This window comes from Pecten maximus, chromosome 1 (assembly GCF_902652985.1).
Source record: "Pecten maximus chromosome 1, xPecMax1.1, whole genome shotgun sequence".
Classification (NCBI taxonomy): Eukaryota; Metazoa; Mollusca; class Bivalvia; order Pectinida; family Pectinidae; genus Pecten; species Pecten maximus.
The window spans coordinates 36,494,796-36,511,383 of NC_047015.1; the positions used below are offsets into that span (position 1 = coordinate 36,494,796).

The following is a 16,588-nucleotide window of genomic DNA, read 5'->3' on the forward strand; positions in this document are numbered from 1 at the left end:
CTTCTCTGTTACATCGACGAGTAACCCGTGTCCTCTCATGTAAATCTGGGTAGAATTCAGGAAATGACACTTAACCCAAATATGAGCACCTGAATAGTGACAACGGAACCATCAGACATATAAACGAGCTTTAGCCATTGCTAATTTCATATCATATAAGAAATAAAATGTGACCCAATAAAATCATGATGTCGGCCATGAAAATGTCCTGTGACCTTCATTAATCTGCATTACTCAGAATCATGACACTTGTGTTGCAGTTCAGATGAAAGCCTAGTATCGTGACGCACATGAACACAGCTACGTGTATTGATTCAGCTGAGACATTTGTCTGTTTTGCGTATTGCTAACGTTGTTAGATTACGCAATAAAGTTAATAATGCAAATAATTGCCAAATAACTTGATAAGTTAAAACGTTTAAAAATTAAGTCACGCTTAAAATTACGTGTGGCGTTTCATTTTCAACCCCGTTTAAAATTATCGTGTCAACACAATAACTTTAATGATAATGCTGTTGCTATTTAATTATCTTTTTGTATAATGTCGTAATGTATCATGACAGGTAAGCTCATTGTATTGTTTCACACCGATCATTTACGTCATTGTCAGAATATATGTTTTGAGTAACACCAGCAGTAAGATTTTGAACCAATTGATTCTCAGCATAAGTTTTTTTATGGATTATACACCAACAGAAAAGCGTAAGACTTTATTTAACTCTTGTTTGATAGGAAAACATGGCGTTGTTCTCTAGACATTGTGGATTTCCTTTACTAATGTTAATTATCTAGGAAGGTTATTTGTGAATAGGATATATGTTAAGTTCAGGAAATGAAATTGCAAAACATTACGTTCTCAACTGTGACATCAATAAACAAAACATTGTCACACCTGAATATTTTGTGTACAGCTGCTCTAAATCTTTGCACATTGTACATCTGTATTACATGGTGATCAAGAGCTTACCAGAGACCAACCAACCAATTGTTTTCCCATAGACTTTACTGGAAACGTTTTGGAGTATTTCATTCAAATTCTTGAATTCAATGACAATTATGGTTTATAACAAAAGTTTAGGGTCTGATATAACACCTCATCAAAAAAAAAGTTGGGTCTTTCAGCTCAAATTTTCTCCAGTGTAGCCATTTTGAAAATAGGTGAAGTTCGCAGTAAAAATTCTCAAAAATCTTAAATGTTTACCTGTTTATTATTATTACCTGAACTTTTGGGGAAAAAATCAATCGGACTTACGAAATTTATATCAACATTTCTTATTGATAGTTACCTATCAGGCTACATATCTATTTTCTCACTTCATAACATGCTGGCCAATCAGTGGCTGCCAGACATTTTATCCTTGGCTCAACTTTCTATACACAGGGGCTGTTTCAAAAATATATTTTTTCAATTGGTTGGTTGTTCCCTATACCATGTGTATATAACCATTTAAAACAATGTTACAATATATCTTAAGTTCGGTAATTAAATTTCGTTTTCTTCGTACAAAGTCGCTGATATACGGTATTCCAATGATCATATATACATGTACTTAAAGACATGTATAGAGGTTTGGTCAATCACATCGTGCTGAAGCAAGACGGACAAACAACATTTAAACATATACTTTATCTGAAGTGCTTGAGGTCTCGACAAGACCAATGATGTCTATCATCCACTGAAAACAGTTGGACCTGGGTTTTGTGTTTGAAAAACAAAAACAGTTTAAATCTAAAACCATGATGCCTCAAGAAACCTCATCAATATATTACATACCAACATGTACGGTGAGACATTGTATCCATGCACGTCTGTGATTCATGTGCAATGTTATTTTTTTTTGTAAGCATGAAAGCATCGTAAAGACTGACGAAGATTATAATTTCATGGCCCCTTAAACATTAGATATCATTTTAAATATTTCCAATTCATGTTCACAGTTGCTACCTTGTGTCCTAAAATTTGTATTATGTACATGTACAACACCAACAACACTAAAAATTTTAAATCTTCTTGTTGAGACAACACCAACAATCTTCAGGAAGTGAATCGTTCCAAAATTACATAAAGTATACTGAGTGATTGTCAGTGTATAGATAAAGACTTGTGTTTACCCCCCCCCCCCCCCCCCCCCCCCCCCCCCCACCACCACCACCACCACGGTCATTAAAAGTTTAAGAATTGATATTTGAAAATTACATTCTTTGGTTGATTTCTTGATTAATTTTTGACTTTATTGTGGTAGAAAATGTGTGTAATTTTATATGGAAGCGAATTAATATAGAAGCTACTAACTTGTTATCGAATCCACTCTATATTATTTCTAATGCCAAATTAAATATTTCTAATTTCGAAATAAACATTTGCTTAAACATAATAAACAACATTAAACTGATGACGCATTCCCACTTAGGCACATTCTTATAAAGAATACTTAGGCGCAATGTTATAAAAAGTATATAGGCGCATTCTTATGAAAACTGCTTAGGCGCATTCTTATAAATAGTTCGTAGGCGCATTCTTATAAAATGTAACAAATCCGATTTAGGCGCATTCTTATAAAAATACATAGGCGCATTCTTATCTAAAATAGGCAATCCGACATAGGCACATTATCATAAATCGCAGTTACACGCATTCATATAAATAACAATAAATCCCACTTAGGTGCATTCTTATAAAGAGTAATCAATTCAACTTAGGCGCATTCGTATAAATAGTAATCACACATGTCATATACATCTTTGCGGAAATGAATCCCAAGGATTACAGTCACGATAGCCGACACGTATCTTAACATTGGAATCAGCCAGATAGCATCCAGAAATCCATATTTGGTTATCTGCATGCAAAGTACTTAGTTATCCTGTCAGGGTTAAGACATCGTCACCAATAAAGCCACACGTAGTCCAGGGGAAACGTCTAGGACCACACGAGTCATTCACCAAAACAACATTAGACGGCTAGTAAATAACAAATGCAGACGGTAGATTTACAAACAGGATAAAGCAGTGTTATCAATACCAAATAGTATAGTTTGGAGTGAACTTTTTCAGTCTGACCACAACAACGACAAATTATCATTTTATTGTCAAGATAAGTAAATGGAATACGTAAATAAGTAAATATTGCATAATTATTGAATTTGAACACTCGTGATATGTAATGATTTTGTTTCCAGATTAATCTAATCATCAATTATAATTTATATAAATGTTGTAATATGTTGTATTCGGGTGTTTCTAGATCACATGAATCCAATCTCAGTGTCATCAATATTCTTTTATGCAGCCCCCCCCCCCCCCCTTCCCCATCCAAAAAACATTTGATTTTAGAAGAAAAACGTAGTAACTTCCCTTAATGCTTTCTTTTAGACAAGTTTAAGTTAAGGAATATTGATAACCCAGGAACCGGCTTACTGTCCTGATGCTTATGTCACATATCAACAGCAGTCCTTTGTCAACGTGTCTCTCCTATCAGGAGAAGTAAGATGACGGACTTAATTACTGGAAACAATAACATTGTTCTTGTATATGGTGCCATGTTGATAAATGATTGCATGATTTCACAAACAACGCACCATATTCGATTTAATGTTTAAACAGTTTAAACTTCAATTAACCGAATTTTTAAATTTTTTAAATCACTTAAGTAAATTGCAACAGGGGCAAAGGGTACCACCATTGTTACATTGTTTTGATTTATTTGGTTCACCGATTCCATATTTTTCACATTTTGCAAATTGCACTAGTCAATTTTATCAACATTTTATGCATATTCATGAACTACAGCTATCGAAACAAGTGGTTGTTAAAACAATCAACCTTGAGAGTCATGTAATTATCCACGTGCTCCCTCTGGCCGTATCATGCTTCAAAGCACTGCTCCATTGTGAAATTTGACGACCACCGTAAATCTGTCGTAATTATTTGTGCTTCCGATGTTGATGTTCCCGCTTTTCCGTAAAAACAATCCTCAAGGATCAAGAACATCGGAGACCATTACCACAAATCACTGCCAATAGTATAACATTCTGATCTCATTTGCATAACATAGCAATCAAATCTATTCTTAGTATGGCTATCAAAGCATATTCTGATTCATATTTCTGACCGTAATTGACCTGACATATGTAGGTGGGGTCCGTATATGGAACACTTAAGGCAATTGTATAGGTGAACATGACTCCTACGACTGGCTACACTATAAGAGAACCACCAGAATGTATTGAGGATCCCAGTCGTAAGGTAAACTGTATACTACCAGATGATATATTGATAGAATATTGGTGGCCATTCAAAATCGGAAAACTGACAAATCTTTCTTATTTCTCAGTCTCAATACGCACAGCATACAACACTAATCATACAAATTGAGCAACACAAGTAAAGCTAGATCTCGGTCAAATATGTACACATTATTCAGCCCATTACAGCAAATAAATTAACTTAACACATAACTGGCCCGTAAGACATGTGTTATCACATCATTGCGACGTCATAATAAATATGTGACGTCGCATCCGAACCGGATTTCGCCTGTCTTTTATTGAAACGAAAATTGAAAGTTATTTGCTTATATTCTCATAAATAATAGCTATGTGATAAATATAATCTTACACTCGTCGCCATGTCATATGAAATTTATTAAACTCGTTCAATAAATTCCATATGACATAGCCACAATTGTAAGATCCTCTATTTGCGTAATAAGAGTATGTATCTGTGTACGTCGAATAGAAAAATAGGCATAGTTCTAAGGGCCTTAGTGTTATATGAGGAGAGTTAAGTGTATGAATATTATATAAGAACACCAACCCGTTGATATGGGTATATCTACAAATATAAACACATTAGCCAAATATACTGCCTAATGAATGTACACTAAATGGGAAAACATACAAATCCACACTTATAAAAGCCCTCCTGTGTTAGAGGTTATTTACTGAAAAGGACCACAAGGCCTCTCAATCCAGGTTATCCTTATATTTGGAAATATTATTTATATATAAATGCGACATGTCTGAGAAAAGTAATGAATTGAACGGGAAAAAATTGCACCCATCATAGTCATCGAAGAATTTAACAAACTCTAAACCGCCAATATGAAGTCCTCGCGTAAATTCCGTGTATACAGAATGTGTTTCAATTAAATGACCAACATATAATATTAGTCACGTTAATGGCAATTAGCCCTCCCAGGAGATACACAGCTATCCCTTATCGACTGAAGAAGGAGTTGGGAGGTCGTTTAGACATTCGGTCTAGGAAGAAATTTGTTTTAGAACTCATCTAACAAATTGCATTTGGCACAAACACATTTCCTTAATAAGGATACAATTGTACTTTAATCTGTCTTTTCCTGCTACTCTTATCATCCACTAATAGACGAAAATAGCTCCAAAACGTATGGGTCTAGTTACCTCAGTTTCGTCAGCTTGACGAATCATAAACACGCTTTAAAAACAATTTCTTTTAAATATTTGACATTAGATTGCAATTGATTATCTTTTGTCTATGCTACATGTAGATATTGTACTTTGTGGTTATGTTTTTAGGTGTGAATATCTGTATTTAACTTAACAAAAGTTTATTGTTTCAGTATTTTACGGTAGGGCTTCAAATATAACTAAAGCGATCGGTGCAGGAAAACTCGGACATTATATTGTATTCGAGTTCCTCAAAATTTACTCTGGAATTGGACTTAGTTGACTCGGGTTCGTTGCTAGAAAAAGTGCAATATTCCATCTGTTAAAAATTTAAATATCAATTTCGTTCTCTTTAATTGTTTTGTAAGTCGAATGATGAGTTAGCTGTGACAACGAGTACTATTCGTCCAACTTGTACCTACAATACAAGCATTACAAAATTCCTCTTTTACTGGAACATGATCAATGTTGGTTGGATGGTCGCAGTCTCAATAGAATATGCATTGTTTCGAGTTTGTTTCTCCCTAACATCAGCCACGTATTAAAAAGCCTTCAGTGGAGTCTGGGCTGTGGTACCTCACACATATGTAAAAAAACAAAAAAAAAAAAAAAGTGTAAGGTGCCCGTTTTAATAGATATATCGTTTATAAGAATCAGTAAAATTCATCAAACACAAAATTAACCACGCCACAACCCACATTATCTCTTCCGATTTGATCAAGAACACCATTCCCATGCTTTACCACCCCAATCTCTGACGTGGTTTAAACTTATTTCATCGGCTGTATAGCTTTATATTAGAGTGAAGCATGCTTACACCTAATAAACAAACTTGTGTCCAGCCTGTGCTATGTTAACGCGTGTTTATTAGTGCCGTTAAATCTTACTTAATGTTATAATATATATTTGTTAGTCCGCGGATAAAGCGAGATAGTAGATTGTATTTTTCATATAATCGAGAAAACTCTGACAACATAAAAGTACATGTACAGCCTGGCCGGCAAGTAAGATATTCCTAGTCAACGTATTTTATTTCTTAATAAAACTGTCAATTATGTCTTATTTATTTCCAACAATTATATTGGTTAATAATCCTTTTATAACCAAAGTATAGCCGCTAAAACATAACTTAGAACGTTTGGTGTAAAGTACTGTAAACATCGGCTTTAGGACTTGCGAAAGCTTTCAAGTAGCGTTGATTAAAAATGACAACCACAGAGCGTTTCGTCTAAATGATGTTAATCGATCTGGCGTACGATTTCAACACTTATACTAAACTCCAGTGTGACTTGTATACATGGTATACGGTAAGGATTTACCTACATCAGTCAGAGATTAGGTTACAATCTCAACATAGGGTTACCATTCTGTAATATAACCGTGATACAAACATGCAATTGCAGAGGTTACTCTCTCCTGAAAGTTATTAAGATAAATATAGAGCCTCAAATTCGCATGGTCTTTGTACTAATAAAGCTGCATTTGGATGATGTCACGTAATAAGTCATAGAAGAGAATATAGTCTTTTGATGCAGATTATCTATGTTCTAGTTGGTGGCTACCTAACTGAACAATATACAGGAATGATGCTACTTGAGATTAATTTGTTTTTGTCATGCTTTGCTGAGACCACTGACTGTCCTGTGCAGTTGTGATTGCTTCAATGAACGAGATTATATTAGTGTCTTGTCCTATGACAAAATCGATCACGACTACACTATCCATGAGCTCACCTTCCTGAGAAACACAAACTGTCCCAGGTGGGAATTGGGACACCCGCCGTGGATTTTCACCTGAGGTCTGTTAGTCCGATGTCAAACATACCTAGTAACCATGGCTGCTAAAAACGGCAAGTTCGCTATGTAGACTATATACGACGTGATTGGAATCCATCAGATACACATATAATGACATACATATTATTTCAAATGCGAGTTGTCTATTCGTTTTTGTAGTGGTTGAATAATCATCTTCTTGCCAAGTTTGGCTCTAAATGTCACGTGGTATTACAAGGAATGTCTCAGTTCGAGGTGCGAGATGAGTAGTTGCCACAGATATGGTGGTTTTTATCGCCTTTTATAATTGTTCTCTTGCACGTGCTATCAGTCCATTTCAATACGGGTTTCCTGAAATATTTATATAACCGGTTTAAAACCGTGCAACCTTGGCAAAGGAGAAAAATCCGTTTTTAAGTCGTGTATGCTTGTTGTCGCTAACCCGCATCCCCCACTGAATTTCATAGCAATAGCCAATGTGGATTTCACTTCACGGTGATACGATGTTCTTTGTTTTTATATCTGTTTCTTTCATTTATTTGTTTTGTTTGTCTGAATGTCTTTTTTGGTAATAGGTAAACAGGATTCATATAGAAATGCACTACGCAATAGAACGAATTTAAAGATAATGTGTACTGTATACTTACCCACATGTTAAAGCGGTTATTTTGTCAATAGAAAACATAATCTATCACATTTGAAAGAAAGGTAGCATAAAGCTAATCACAGCTCTGCCAGGTGTTATTAAAAGTTTTACACGGCTTATTTGATAAATATTTTATGACACTGAAACAGGGTAGTGATACAAGTCTTTACCGGAACCATTATCACATGCATCTATGTCAACCCGACTGCGTGGTAGTTGTACTGCACACATTACGCCATGTGATAGATTCACCCTGCTCAACAGCCCGTTAGTCTGGTCAATCTCTGCATATGCACACTATTGAATCTTCCCTGGTATAAATGTCATCCACTCTACCCCATCACCGTACTTTACGTTTATAACCCCTGCATGTCTATGTTATGCACCGTATTAGTACAAAGGTACTATGGGACTTCTCCCCACGCCTCGTATTCTGCTAAGAATATCATCGTAGTAGAATGTGTACTACATTAACCTGATAAAAATGGGACCCCCAACCCACTTTCTCCCCGCCCCTACGTCTGTCACGTCTATTCTGGTGGCCTAACGGGGTCTCCTCATGCCTCTCATCCCATTAGAGCACGTCCATAGTAACATGATTGCTGCTGCTCCTGAGCTCGCTATATGAGGAGCACTAGATACCATTACACACACACTGTAATCCTCAGTTTTATAAGTAGTGTGTACCGGTGCCCGAGTTACATCGCTAGATGCACTTGTAATTGTGATAATTGTATTTACCTGATTTAGGGACACCAACACCTGTATTTACAGGTGGGATTGTGTTTTTTCTACGGAGTTTTGATTAATATCAACATATACACCCGTGTTTTACATGAACTGTGTCTATGTCGTAATACGGAGCGGGAACTATTGAACTTAATAACGGAGCTGATCTAGATTTAGAAATAGTAGAATCGCATGATTTTGAGGTACACACATGTGATTTTTTATTCATCGCATCTTTTGAACGACCATAATGGCGTATTTCAATATATTTATGCTCGAGTAAGTCAATTCTAAACGTTTCATTTCATTCCTTGCAAACCAATTCCGGAAATGAAGGATTAGAGGACATTTTGCTACCAGAACGGCCGGATGAGAGACGAGACACGGTCTAAGAACTTGTGTAAATCCATGAATAATGGTCAAGCATGTTTCCATATCACGTTGTGCCGTTGATTGATATATAAAATGTAGTTGTTGCATTATATGGCATTGTATGATGCCATTAACTTGACAGACTTATGGCGACCATGGGCATGGTGAAGTATAGATAATCTGGAAGCCAGGCGGTTTGATATATATCATTTTCTAAGTGGCATATGGACACTAATGCTCTGTCAGTATAATCATATTCGACTCGGACGGATAAAGCACATTCCATCGAATTTTTCAGGTACTAGCATAGACATTTTAAACATCTAACTGACATTAATGGGAGTCTATATCATATCGTTTTCAGTAAAATACGGAAATCCGTCTGATCACTAAGCCCTGCGAACACATCCTGATCCGAGCCACCTGGTTTTGCAGTAATATCGAGACGTCTAGGCTTCTGTTGTTATCTAACGAGCGAACTTACTGCTGTTATAAGTTCGACAAGTATGACCGTTTACATTGATATATCGGCTATCTTGTTTTTTCAGACCGATGCTATGATCAGTGAAAAGTGATTACGAGATCCAGACGCTAGCATCACCGGAAATCATTACAGCAACGGGAGTTTCATTAATGGAGAACTCATTTAAATTGCAGTTATTATCTGTGTGTAGTGTTTTAAGGATCAGTGAGTGTGATGATTTGTGGAATTAAGGATTGGACCAAACGATGGAAGCTAAGACTTACACGAGGAATGGGTAAGTAGTGGAAACAATGAACTCTTCAATTGTATACGTTCATTGGATTGATCTGGCCACTATAGATATGTATGCTACATTATGTGAAACTTTAAAATGAAATAATCATGTTTTTCCACCGTTGTATGGATATGCTAAAAGGAATACCGGACGAACACTTCGCACGCGTTTAGATATTTTTCTACAACGTTCCAAAACATCATGTAGTTAAAACAAACACTGTTTCAAAGCAGTATGTATTACGGGGCTTCCCACTTAAATGTAATTTTTGATTAAGCGTTTGATTTTTTTTCGAGAAGCCATTTATTTCACGAATTTTACATGACGTCAACAATTACGTGAAATACTGGACCATGCTTAAAACAGTGACCCGTTAGGGAGTGAGAACTGTCTGTAAACGATGAACACCAGTGTTGACAATGGAACAGATAATCAGCATGTTTCTTCGCCTCCCATATCAGATTATCTTCAGACATTCTTCATTTTACTTTACGGCGTCATTGTGATTATCGCTATTGGCGGGAACACGATCGTCTGCTACTTAATCTACGCTTATAAACGAATGCATACAATTCCAAACTATTTCATTGTTAATTTAGCCCTAAGTGACATTATAATGGCGATCTTCTGCATTCCTTTTACATTTGTGGCCAATCTTATGCTAAACAACTGGCCGTTCGGGGAGGTCATGTGTCCGATAGTGACCTATCTTCAGGTAGTGGCTGTATTTCTCAGTGCCTTCACATTGGTGGCCATGAGTCTTGACCGATATATCGTGATAGTGCATCCATTCAAAAAGAGGATAACGGCACGGAAAACTGGATTTGTTTTACTGGGGATATGGACGTTGTCCCTGACGATTCCCCTACCGACTCTACTCCAGTCCAGGGTAGTATACTATTCCAACACTAGTGGTGTGTGTCTCGAGCCCTGGGAGGATTTCACGGCCAAGTACGCGTACAGTCTCATCATCATGATCCTTCATTACTTCGGACCTTTGGTGGTTCTTGTGTTTTGTTATAGTAAAATTGGATACAATATATGGATGAAGAATATACAAGGAGATGAACGGAATAAAAGAAGATTACAATTAGCTTCGGCTAAACAAAGGGTGAGTACAATAATAGCATATAATTGACAGTATATACCTCAACAATTGTTTTTTACAAATTACTACATTTTGTAACTTTATAATTACCAGGTAAATTACTACATGTTGTAACTTTCCAATTACCAGTTAGCTACGGGTTTTCTTCATTATGTCAACATCTAAGGTAATCTAAGGACGGTTTACTCTGTGTGAGAGATACACTAGTGTAGTTGACGTGTCTATCTTTGGTGGTTGCGATATGTTAGTGTTTGTCTCCTTGTGGTAGCGAAAAACGGATGTCGACGTCATTATTGTACCTGCTGCCCACCTCTGCAAAGTTGATTAGATGCAACAGAACATGGGCTTTTATATTTTCTGTTCTTACTAAAAATAACTTCTTCTTAATTTCTTCCTTGACCAATGTTGTGTTAATTTAGTTAAGATCCAAAAGAAAAATTCGTCAGCAATTATGATCAGGTTGCCATCGATTTTCTGACTGATTTGCATTTAATTGATGCAGAGAAATAAAATAGGGCCTAACGTTCAGCCTTGAGGAACTACGGTATTATTTAAGATTCGCCAAGAAAAATGCTTAGGTGCTATAGATTTTAGTTGTGCTATCGATACTTGAAATTTATTTTACCTTAATAAAAATGTAAGGCCCTTTATAGAAGACAGATTCGTTTGTGAAAAATTTTCCTGTGCGTTTAGCAAATTTAACGAGGTGAAAGTAAATAGATTTCTTCGACTTCTTTACAGAACTTATCTGTTTCTTAAGATAATTGTAAATTGGTGATATATTCAAGGAATAGTGTTAATGTTTGAATCCGCCTCTAAGAATCATGGTTAATTGTATATCCATTCTTGGAATGATGTTAAATTTTTAAAATGTTGTGATTGTCATGTTAAATACGGCTTCCGTGTTTCTTTTGGGATCACGATAAATTGTGAATGTCTGAATTAGAACCTCTTTCAAATAACAGTACACCTGTATATTGTGTGTCTTATTGCGATTGATTGTATGGATTTACACCTGTATATTGTGTGTCTTATTGCGATTGATTGTATGGATTTATACATCTTGAAACATGGTGTAAGTTTTTTGTATGTACTTATTTTTTTCAAAAATGTTCTAAGAGTTGCCGGCAGAAAAAAAATTGCATATTCAAAAAGCGCGTTAATACACACAACGCTGAACGGAAACAATCTATCATTGTCTTTTGCATTTCTATTTATGTAAAGAAATATAATTACCCGCACAATCTGGATATCAAAATGGGGAATTGACGGTAATACAGGCATTTAATTGGTGACATAAACGATATGATGATAGGAATGTTAACGGCAAACTGACATATGGAAACAATGTTTAAATCTAACGTTGGTATCTCATATTGGCAATTAGTGCCTTTCCAAGTGCCAGTGAAAAATAAATGTCTTTCGGTAGCAATTTAAAAAATGAATTAGTTTTTTAAAAATGAAATAAGTAGTGCATCTGATGCTAAAAAGATTGAAATGGATAAAATATTACTTATGTACAACATTTATAAAACAGTTTCTATCCACTATAATTCTTCATTCTTGCTAGTTTTGATAAGGTGAAGAAAACAACTATACCCAAGGAAGGCCACAGGTCGGTAATCACTTCGAGTGCAATGGGGGAATCATAAACCGATCGTCGCGGTGAAAGGCGAACATATAATCCATTGTGCCAAGGACGACCGGAAAAACGTCATTAATATAAGTAATTATCAATAATGTTTGGAAATGACATAAATATGTGTTCCATATGTAGTCATTAGTAGATGTTGTTAGACGTCTCTAGTGACTATTAATCCGTATTACAAAGCTGGATGGAGATTAGATGGTGTCTATATAAGACCATGATCACTCGATATTGTAGGCGAGATTAAGTTGTTGTTTTGAGGATTGGATAAGTTTAACTTGTATTCCATCCTTCCTAGCATTAACACATAACGCTTAAATATATAAATGTTTATGTCACCATATGAAGTGTCATTCAGGCACTACTTATGATCAGCTGTTAATCCATCTTGATGAAACACAATTATCTTTTCCACCACGGGATTTATTGGCAATATTCGTGGAAGTTTTATCGTCATATTTGGTTATTTAATTTCATGTCGCAGGCGTTTTCTCATGATTTATTTTGCAACCTTAAATGGACTAGCTATATTCCCTAAGCATCCCTAGTACTCATGAGCGTCAAACAGGAAACAGCATGTGCCATCTTTAATGACTAAAGTATTTCATGACCTGGGTCGAGTTGTTAAAAAGGTGATAGACTAATAACAAATTAACAACAGTTTTGAAGTGAAGGAGAAATTAAATTTACGCCAATCAAGTGATTAAGCTAATACGTTTTTGAAAAACTAGACCCTAGTAACAGAACGCATTGCCTTAGATCTTATTTTAGTTATATAGGTTATTAATGGTTTTGTTTGTAAAGAAAAACATAAGATTTTACTTCATGTGGCATCAATACTTGCATTAAAAATTATATACATGTCATGTAGATAGTTCAATACCTTATGGTTTGTATATATATAATGTATTCAAAATCACGTCTCGTGTGTGTATTACAAATATTTCCTCTTTTTTGATAAATGCATTAAAATTATTTAAAGTATAACAAGACGATCATTGAGGTTTCAAGTGGGGAAAGGTCGAAGTATCATGAATATAAATATATCTGAGTTCCTGAACAGTTGATTAAAAACAGATATGCCGATAGCTTATAATCAGATATGTTAAGTCGACTACTCTTTCCATGAGGATAATTCTGACGAGTTGTTGGATCACTCTGAAATGATATCCGGCGAGAAAATTTCCCTACATTGAGCAGTGAGAAATATCATTCTTCACTATATATAGACGCTCTCTAACATCCGGTAAATCAATACTGTAATCCTTGTACCGAGAACGTTGTATATTTTCCGACTGGACGATTAAATTGTGGTATGTCCTAATGGCTTATACATATCCCTCTACTGTAAGTTGCGCGTGCGGCACGCCGCTCACGAATAAAAGCCCACCTGCATTTGCTTCCTTAGAGTAGTCATATCTCCATTTTATACATTATATACATTACATACATTTTATACATTATATAGATGCTAAGTTCAATCAGAATCCGCTAGGAAATATCACGAATATTTCAGACAATTAATGATATTCACGTTACGTACTGGACTTAGATGGATCAAAGGGGAGAATTTCCTTTTATTATAACTATAAAAATATCTATAAGAAACGGTATTTCTTTCACATTAAAAGGGGTATTTAAATCCCATTCTACAAAGAATTCTGAAATAAAGTAAAATCAGTTATATCTTAAAGTACAGCGGCTGAAACAGCGAATACTATATCTACAGTAGGAATAACACTCTACTGATAATATCTTCGTAATTTTGTTGGCTTGAAATCCGATTCAGTTATTACATTGATGTTAATATAATTGGTTAATATGGAAGGTCTTTGATGTATACATATTAATAGTTTAATGTTTGATTATAAAAATTCAATTAAATATTCTAAAATCCTTGATCATGATATTCAAATCAACAATACAACACTTATGTGGAACCATCTGCTATTGTACCATTTAGTTCGGACATTAATGCTAACCCTAAATTCATTTGGGTTTGTTTTTCTTTTCTCTTACTGATTTGTTTTATTCCTAATGCCTTCTTTGCAAATGTCTTTATTTGATGTTATGGGTCTGCTAAAGTGAGAAATAACATGTGCTTCCGCCGCGACAGGTTACTGGTAGGCCCATTTCAGTTTGATTTGACACGTTCTTAATACCTTGTTCATTTCACATTACTTGGACTATGACATAACCCTTGAAAGACCCCAGTCATTCTAAACCTCCTTCGCCAAGTGACCAACATAACAGCAGATAATACGAGGACGCGTTAAATGAATAAAACAACACCTGGTAGTAAAAATATGTTAGAACAATAACATGTGTTCATAATCACAAACTACTTCCGTATATTGACCTATACGATTTGGACAGTATCTCCAAAATGTCCTGTCAAAGCATTCTTCAATAGCTATCTGTCTGATTCACATACTGCCTTCATAGCTACCTGTGTGACTCAAACCCTACTTCGATAGTTACCCGTCTGATTCACCCACTACATCCATAGTTACCTTTTGATTACATACTTCCTCAAAAAGATACATTCTTATCCACATACTATCCCATAGTTACCTTCTGATTTACAAACTACCTCCATGGTAACCTTTTGATTCACACACTACCTCCATAGTTACCTTCTGATTCACAAACTAGTCCATGGTAACCTTTTGATTCACATACTACTTCCAAAGTTACCTTCTGATTCACCAACTACCTCCATGGTAACCTTTTGATTCACATACGACTTCCATAGTTACCTTCTGATTCATCCATTAACTCCTTAGTAACCTTTTCATTCACTAACTACTTCCATAGTTACCTTCGGATTCACACATTACCTCCTTAGTTACCTTTTGATTACACACTACCTCAATAGTAACATTATGATCCAAACACTACCTTGATAGTTACATTCTGATTCACGCACTACCTCCATAGTTACCTTGATTCACACACTACTTCCATCGTTACCTTTTAATTCACGCACTACCTCCATAGTTACCTTGATTCACACACTGCTTCCATAGTTACCCTTTGATTACACACTACCTCCATATTTACCTTCTGATTCACACACTACCTCCATAGTTACCTTCTGATTCACTCACTTCCTCCATAGTTACCTTCTGATTCACACACTACTTCCATAGTTACCTTCTGATTTACACACTACTTCCATAGTTACCATTTGATTACACACTACCTCAATAGTAACATTCTGATCCAAAAAGTACCTTCATAGTTACATTCTGATTCACACACTACCTCCATAGTTACCTTCTGATTCACATACTACATGTATCTCCATAGTTACCTTCTGATTCACACACTACTTCCATTGTTACCTTCTAATTCACCCACTACCTCCATAGTTACATTCTGATTCACACACTACCTCCATAGTTACCTTCTGATTCACATACTGCATGTATCTCCATAGTTACCTTCTGATTCACACACTACTTCCATTGTTACCTTCTAATTCACCCACTACCTCCATAGTTACATTCTGATTCACATACTACATGTATCTCCATAGTTACCTTCTGATTCACACACTACCTCCATAGCCACATTTTGAGTACACACTGTATCCATAGTTACCTTCTAATTCACCCACTACCTCCATAGTTACATTCTGATTCACACACTACCTCAATAGTTACCTTTTGATTACACACTTTCTCCATAGTTACCTTCTAATTCACCCACTACCTCCATAGTTACCTTCTAATTCACCCACTACCTCCATAGTAACATTTTGATTACATACTACCTCCATAGTTACATTCTTATTCACACACTACCTCCATAGTTACCTTCTGATTCAACACTACTTCCATAGTTACCCGTCCGTATCACACATTATATCCATAGTTACCTTGCGACACACACACTACCTCCATGGCTACTAGTGTTGTTCACAAACTACTTCCATAGTTACCAGTCTGATTCACACAATTATCCAATTGCAACGTGTCTGCTTCATCCATTATCTCCATAATTACCTGTTTGCTTCATACAGTTACCTTATAGTTACCAGTCTGATTCATACAATTATCCAATGATTACCTGTCTGTTTCATCCATTACCTCCATAGCTACCTGTCTAATTTACACACTCC

At 35.7% G+C, this 16,588-nt stretch overlaps 1 protein-coding gene across 1 annotated transcript in view; it reads left to right on the plus strand.

Annotated features, from left to right (window-relative positions):
- Positions 1 to 8,520: 8,520 nt before the first annotated feature.
- Positions 8,521 to 16,588, plus strand: part of LOC117332169 (RYamide receptor-like) — a 59,356-nt gene continuing 51,288 nt past the window's right edge. Inside the window, exon 1 of the mRNA XM_033891057.1 lies at positions 8,521 to 10,817. Within this exon, the coding sequence (XP_033746948.1) occupies positions 10,107 to 10,817 (711 nt within the window). The 5' untranslated portion in view covers positions 8,521 to 10,106. The remainder of the gene's footprint in view (positions 10,818 to 16,588) is intronic.